This window comes from Trichechus manatus, unplaced genomic scaffold, assembly GCF_000243295.1.
Source record: "Trichechus manatus latirostris isolate Lorelei unplaced genomic scaffold, TriManLat1.0 scaffold00072, whole genome shotgun sequence".
In the NCBI taxonomy this organism is placed as follows: domain Eukaryota; kingdom Metazoa; phylum Chordata; class Mammalia; order Sirenia; family Trichechidae; genus Trichechus; species Trichechus manatus.
In genome coordinates this window covers 658,539-666,311 of record NW_004444008.1, presented here as the reverse complement: position 1 = coordinate 666,311, position 7,773 = coordinate 658,539, and the positions used below count along the sequence as shown (strand labels likewise).

The following is a 7,773-nucleotide window of genomic DNA, read 5'->3' as shown; positions in this document are numbered from 1 at the left end:
GGGCATCCCGGGCGGGGACGGTCCCGCAGCCTGTCCTGAGCGCTTGCCCGCCCGCAGGGGGAAGTCCTGCCGGACCATCACGTTTGAGCAGTTCAAGGAGGCGCTGGAGGAGCTGTCCAAGAAGAGGTTCAAGGACAAGAGCAGCGAGGAGGCTGTGCGGGAGGTGCATCGCCTGATCGAAGGCAAATCGCCCATCATCTCAGGGGTGACGGTGAGCGCCTAGGGCGGGTCCTGGGGGTGCAGCTTCCAGAACCGCAGCTCCCTGCTGCTGCCGGGTGGGGTTCTGGTGCTCCAGGCAGGCCCAGCTCGCTAGGCCAGGGCTGGACTGGGAACAGGGCCAAGGACCGGCCTCTAGACCCTTCGCCAGGCCGCGCAAAACCACCCGTCACCGGGGCTCAGCATTTGGTCCAAGCACCTCCAGCCTTAAACTGCTCCTCCAGAAGGGATTAGGCCCAGTAGCTGTAGGTCAGGTGGGAGGCCAGGAGAAGACAGGTGAGGTTGGGGCCAGGTGAGGGGCCACCAGGTGAGGGCCACCAGCACCTGAGGGTGGCTGAGGTGCTGAGAGGCACTCTCAGGGAAGGTGCTGGCAGTGGGAGTGGAGTCTCTAGGGAAGTCGTCAGAACTGCTTACGAATTTGGCAGAAACTAACTCCCAGGATTTGGGGACCTAGCAGTTTTCACGCCCATGGCTTGGAGAAGTGGGTTCAGGCTGATCCAGGGCAGCCTTCCTCGGGCCAGGAGAGCAAGGCCTGCGCTGCTTACGCCCACCCAAGGCTCCCCCACCCCCGGGACGGGGGGCCCAGTGAGGGGCTGGAAGGGTGCGGGTGCAGCGCCCCATGCTGACGCTTCTCCCTGCTGCCCTGCAGAAAGCTGTCTCGTCGCCCACCGTGTCACGGCTCACGGACACCACCCGGTTCACGGGCTCCCACAAGGAGCGCTTCGACCCGTCTGGAAAGGGCAAGGGCAAGGCGGGCCGCGTGGACCTGCTGGATGAGTCGGGCTACGTGTCGGGCTACAAGCATGCGGGCACCTACGACCAGAAGGTGCAAGGTGGCAAGTAGCACCCGCTGGCGCCTCGTGAGTCAGGACTACCCCCCCAAACCCCCCACTTCGTGACATTCCTGTGCTTGCTGGGCAGAAGGAGGACTGGCAGAGGAGGCCCAGGGAGGGGCCTTCGTGTCTGGGGGCCATCCCAGGGGCAGCACGGCCGTGGGGGGCGGCGGGGGGATGCAGTCTCCCCTCCACTTCTCACTGCTCACAGGATTGGGGTCGCATTCACCTCTTCCTACTAAACCTCCTTGTCTCCAACTAGCAAGTCAGCCCACGGTGTCCCCAACTAGCAAGTCAGCCCACGGTGTCCCCAGAGCCTCCCTGAGGCCACTCAAACCAGTCACTGGGTTTGCAGAGACAGGTTCTGTGACGTGGGCTAGTGGGACAAACACCCTGCCAGGAGCCCCGAGGGCCGATGAAGCTAACTCACTAACCAACAGCAGAAATAAAACCAAGTAAACCGCTGAACGGGACTCGGACAGTGTCTGTCCTGACACACGGGGGACGCAAACACCCATCATCCTTCCCAGGGCTGAGTGACGTGGAGGTCTTGCTGGGCCCAGACATGGTTCAGGTGTGGGGAGGCAGGGCCGCCAGGTCCTGGTCACGTGGGCCTGCCTGCACCAATAGCAGCCAGTGTGTGGCCGGGAGGGCAGAAGCGCCAGCGCCAGGGGAGGACGCGTGTGGAGTTAAACAAGTTCTCTAAACAGACGCTCAGCTGAAGAGACGAGACGACATGCTGGCTGGCTGCTGCCCGTCTGCCAGGGGACTCAGCACTGCCGTGTGTGGCTCCCGCGTGCCCGCTGCCCTGTGCTGGGGCTGGGAACTTCGCGGAGTGGAAGGTGCTCTCCAGCAGTGTTTTCAGCCAGCAGTTGAGAGCCTGATTTCCTTTGACAGTCTGGAGCTCCGGAATCGATTTTGGCTGTGAGATGTGGGCCGGCTGCATGCCCGCTCTCACCCACCCTTCCGCTGGCCGCAGCCACACTGGCCATGCCAGCTCTGTGCACAGACATGCCTCTCGGCTCTTCTTCCCTGGCACTTCACAGCCCCACCTGGCCCACACCTGGCCCCCCAGGGCCCCAAACCTACGTCCACTAAGCTCTGCCTCAGGGGCTGAGGGAGTAACGGGCTCAGGCTCCGGGCGTTGCTGTTTGGACGTTGCTTCTGCTGCTGAGGTCCCGACCCAGGAGTCCAGGACCGCGGGCGCTGCCCACCAGGCCCCACGCCATGGTGGGAGGAAGCAGGACAGACTGGGGGCATGAAGACAGGTGGGAACGCGGGATCCCACCCACAGAGGTATCCCCCACTGGAAGGTGTTCAGAACTGTGCAGTGTCCAGCGTGTTTCCTAGTAATGTCCTGGTTACAAACGGAAAAGCCCGTGTGCTGGAAATGCTGAGGACTGTGAGTGCTCATCAGACAAGGGCTCCCCAGTGACCAAGCCCAGCGGCCCCCACCCCTACCTGCCCCCCTGGCCGGCACAGCACCTGGGAGACGCCCACCGTGTGGAGGCCGGGTTTCAGAGAACGGACACGGGAATCCAGTGGACCTGGACGACAAGTGCCGCCGCAGCAGCCAGGGCAGGAACCCGCCCAGAGACACCAACAAGGCCGTCCCGTCGGAGACCAGCAGATGCCAGCGAAGGCTGAGCCCACACTGGAGGCGGCCCGCCCGCAGCAGCAGAGAAAACCGGCCTGAGAACGAGGAGGAGAGTAAGCCACTGGCCTGGGGACAGGCCCTCGGTGGGCACCCAGCACGGCTCCGCCACACCACGCCCCTGGCGCCCACCCCACCCCGCCAGCCCTGAACCTTCAAGGTGCAGATGCTGATGTTCTGGACTCACGGGAGAAGCTGCTTGGACAAGAACCTCTTTATTTCTCATGAAGATCTGAGCACCGTCAGCTGTGCGTCTCTGCGTCTGAGAAGCAGTCACATTCACGGCTGCTTTGATGCCTCCTGGCGCTTTCTGCCTGCCGGGGCCCAGGCCACCCCCTGTGCAGCACCTGGTCCCCATGTCCCCAAGGCTGCCCAGCCCCACAGCCTTGTGTCCACCCAGCCGCCCAGCCCCTGGTCCCTGTGGCCCCCCAGCCCTGCATCCTCGAGGCTGCCCAGCCCCTGGTCCCTGTGGCCCCCCAGCCGCCCAGCCCTGCATCCTCGAGGCTGCCCAGCCCCTGGTCCCTGTGGGCCCCCAGCTGCCCAGTCCTGCATCCTCGAGGCTGCCCAGCCCCTGGTCCCTGTGGCCCCCCCAGCCGCCCAGTCCTGCATCCTCGAGGCTGCCCAGCCCCTGGTCCCTGTGGCCCCCCAGCCGCCCAGTCCTGCATCCCTGTGGCTGCCCAGCCCCTGGTCCCTGTGGCCCCCCAGCCTGCGTCCACACAGTCTGGTGGGCATCGCCCTCCTACGCCCTCCGAGGTGAAATGTCACTGTTCCTGTCACGTGGGGGGGGGACAGGCCCAGTGGGCCCCGCCCTCACAGTGTGCTGTCCCAGTGCTGTGAACAGGCGGGTGCTGTCTTTGTGGCTCATTTTGACTCAGTGCTGATTAGCTTCTACTCACCACACTAGACAGAAAACAATGCTCACCTGTGGGTCACACAGCCTGTGCCGCACTCCAGGCCCAGCAGGACCGCTGTGCCGGTGGACAGCGCGTCAGCATCTGCCGAGTGAGTCACTCACTCTGACACTCGAGGGCCAGCAACTTAGCAGGACCCAGGCTGATTGCACAAGTTTAAAGTGTTAGAGGAAGAGATATATATTTATACTGGAGTATTTTTACACTTGTAATACCCTCAGAATATCCTCAGTCTTATATTTGGGGCAGATGGGTAAACCAGGACCGGCGCGGGGGGCAGTGGGCTTGTCTGCACCACGTCCACTGGTCTGGGCCCCCGTCCCCCAGCTTGTCCGTTCCCGCCTTCCACTCCACCTGTGTTCCAGTGGGCAGAGTGTAGGGCCAGAGTGGGTGCTTCCCAAGCTGCTCACCACCCTCACGGGGCCAGACGCACCCCACAACCCTCAGGGCCATGGAGGACTCCCCACAGGCCCACGAAGTGCCCCCGCCCCCATGGCCGTGGAGGACCCCCCGCGGGCCCACAGCCACATCCACGGTCTGCGTATGGTCCGTGCCTGCTCTCAGCTATGAGGGCAGAGGTGAGAAGCTGAGATGCAGACACCATGGCCCGGGAAGCTGGAAGCACTACTGGCTGCCTTCACAGGAACAGGGTTTGGGTCAGGCAGTCTGCCCGCAGACCCCGCCCCCAGCCCCGTCTCTGCCGGCACGGCACAGGGTGCAGTTCGGCTGAGCTGTGACGTGTCTGCGTGCTGAGTGTCTCATACACTGGACTCTGCCCGGCCTGCTGCAAGCACCATCAGACCCAGCAGCTGGAGGGTGCGGCAGGGCGGGGGGTTGCAGGCAGGTGGGAGGGGCAGTCCTCACCTGTGCGGGGAGGTGCTTAGCTAACCTCATCTTCCTTTAAACAAAACAAAAACCCACTGTCCTTGAGTCAGTTCCGACTCATAGCAACCCTCTAGGACAGAGCAGAACTGCTCCCCAGGGATTCCAAGGAGAGGCTGGTGGATTCGAGCTGCCAACCTTTCGGTTAGCAGCTGAGCTCTTAACCACTGCGCCACCAGGGCTCCTTCAGGCTCCTTCAAAAACAACCAAACAACAAAGGAACCCACACAACTTAAAAAGAAACTTGAACGAGACCACGTGCATAGTTTGTACTAAGTGTTTCCGGAGGGAACAGAGCTATGTCTATATATATGGGATATATTTTTGCACTGTCTTAGTAAAGCCAGAGCGCTGGTTGTGGCTGTGTCAGGCGATGGCTGAGGTCAGGCCTCTGTTGGGCGTGTGTGTGCTGACACCCGCGGCCGCAGCTCTAGATGCCCCTGCCGGACTGGCCCCTGCCCGGCTCACAGCCATCAGTGACAGCTTGCATCCGTGTCCCACCACCCATGTGTGTCTGCTGTGGTTAACGCTATCTGTCCAGTTGGTAAAGTGGTGAATAAAGGTGTTAAAACACAGACATGTCTGCTGTCCTTAGTGCGTGGTCTGTGACACTCTCATTCCCTATGGGCATCCACGTGTTAGCTCAGACCTGGGGTGGGGGGCTGCAGAGCGTGTCAGGCCCCCAGCCCACAATGCTGAGCCCCCATGTCACCCCGCCCTGGTGAACCTTCGCTTCCTGGCTCAGCCTGGCCTGGGACAGCCCTCTGCCAGTGCCAGGCCCGGCCAGTTGGCCGCAGCTTGGGGTGGGGCCCAAATTCATGGGGACCACAGCTGCCCCCAATGGGAGTGGAACTGACGATAGAAACCGCCACCAACTTGAAACACTACCCGTCATGTCATCAAAAATGAGGATACAAAGGGCAGTTTTCAGCAACACGAGGTGAATTTGCCGCCAGTAGACACTACAAGCAATTCTGATGCAGAAGGAAAGAGCCCAGACGGAACACCCGAGACGGAAGACAGAAGGTGGGGCTGAGAGGAGCAGGCGAGGAACACTGAGGCATGACTGTGTACTCTCTCTCTGGGGTTAAAGACATTTCATTAATGTCCTGGGAAACAATCACAGGGACGTCAGAGGGGAGAAAGGGAACTGCAATCTCAGAGGAGGCCAAGAATACAGATTAAACAGGTACACAAATGACTGGCCCATCTAAACTCAAATGCATCAATTACATCACTTGATAAAGTGGGCAAAAGAAACACAGAACAGGAAAATATGGTACAGTAAGACAGCATCCTTAGCCCAAATACACCAGTAATCCCCATGGGTGAAAACAGGAAGAAGAGCAGAAATTAATGAACTAGAGAACAAGCACAAAGGAAAGCAAACTCCTAAGACAAAGGGTGTGTTCTTTAAAAAGGCTGAGAAGCTTGGTAAACTTCTGGTGAAACATCCAGAAAACAGAGAACAGCCTCAAACAACATTACGAATGACGAAGGGGTGGAAACGGAGGCAGACCTGACCTGCCTTCTGTGAGGAAAGAGGGGGAGCACAATCAGTGGGAGCGCCTTGGTCTGCAGGCCTCGCAGGGGACTGCCAGCAGAGGAATCCCCAGGGCCTGGCCCACCTGCTCCTCGTGGAGCAGGGCTGCAGGGGCACATGCATGCTCAGCCCAGAGCAGAGGCAGAGCCGCAGATGTGAACAGCTGGCAGCTGTCTGCTCACCCATACTCCTTTGTCTGAAGGGCAAGGTTCTGCTTAAAGGGAGGCCACGGCCCTGCACCTCTACACAGGGACATGACTTCAAATGCCAGAGCCACTGAAAGATTATGTGTGCTATGCCAACAAACTTGAAAATTAGGCAATGTCATGGATTGAATTGTGTCCCCCCAAAATATGTGTCAACTTGGCTAGGCCATGACACCCAGTATTGCGTGATTCTCCATTATTTTGTGATCTGATGTGATTTTCCTATTTGTCCTAAATCCTACCTCTATGATGTTAATGAGGCAGGATTAGAGGCAATTATGTTAATAAGGCAGGACTCAATCTACAAGATTAGATTGTATTTTGAGTCAATCCCTTTCAAGATATAAGAGAGAAGCAAGCAGAGAGACATGGGGACATCACTACCACCAAGCAAGAAAAGCCAGGAGAAAAGCATTTCCTTTGGACCTGAGGTCCCTTTGCTGAGAAGCTTCCAGACTGGGGAGAAGATTGATGACAAGGACCTTCCCCCAGAGCCAAAAGAGAGAAAGAGAAAGCCTGCCTTGGAGCTAGGGCACTGTATTTGGACTTCTAGCCTCCTAGACTGTGAGAGAATAAATTTCTCTTTGTTAAAATAATCCACTTGTGCAGCACCAGATGACTAAGACAGGCGATATGGACAAATTTCTCCAGATATATAATTTACGATAACTAACCCAAGAAGTGGAAAGTTGACACAGTCCTATGATTTAGTCAAAATAAATAACTGCCAACTACAATGGAAAAATCTCCAAATCTCAGTGGCGATACACAACGACCCCCCATGCACCTGTCAGTTTGTCGTACTGTGGGGGCTTGCGTTTTGCTGTGATGCTGGAAGCTGTGCCACTGGTATTCAAATACCAGCAGGGTCACTCATGGCAGACCGGTTTCAGCTGAGCTCCAGACTAAGACACTAGAAGAAGGAGCTGGCAGTCTACTTCTGAAAAGAATTAGCCAGTGAAAACCTTATGAATAGACGTGGAGCATCGTCTGACATAGTGCCGGAAGATGGGCCCCTCATGTTGGAAGGCACTCAGAATATGACTGGGGAAGAGCTGCTTCCTCAAAGTAGAGTCGACCTTAATTACGTGGATGGAGTCAAGCTTTCAGGACCTTCATTTGCTGAGGTGGCATGACTCAAAATGAGAAGAAACAGCTGCAAACATCCATTAATAATCAGAACATGGAATGTACACCTCATATGCATGTGAAAGCTGGACAATGAACAGGGAAGACTGAAGAAGAATCGATACCTTTGAATTATAGTGTTGGCGAAGAATATTGACTATACTATGGACTGCAGTTAAGAATGAACAAATCTGTCTTGGAAGAAGTACAGCCAGATTGCTCCTTAGAAGCAAGGATTGCACATACTTTGGACATGTTATCAGGAGGGACCAGTCCCTGGAGAAGGACATCATGTTTGGTAAAGCAGAGGGTCAGTGAAAAAGAGGAAGACCCTCAACGAGATGATTGACACAGTGGCTGCAACCATGGGCTCAAGCATAGCAACGATGGTGAGGATGGC

General features: G+C 57.5%; 1 protein-coding gene across 1 annotated transcript in view; it reads left to right on the top strand.

The window, feature by feature from the left end:
- The window catches only part of TPPP (tubulin polymerization promoting protein), a 15,918-nt gene extending 14,858 nt beyond the window's left edge, over positions 1-1,060 (top strand). The window contains exons 2-3 of the mRNA XM_004380266.1: positions 58-211; positions 866-1,060. Of these exons, the coding sequence (XP_004380323.1) occupies positions 58-211; positions 866-1,060 (349 nt within the window). The remainder of the gene's footprint in view (positions 1-57; positions 212-865) is intronic.
- The last annotated feature ends 6,713 nt before the right edge of the window (positions 1,061-7,773 follow it).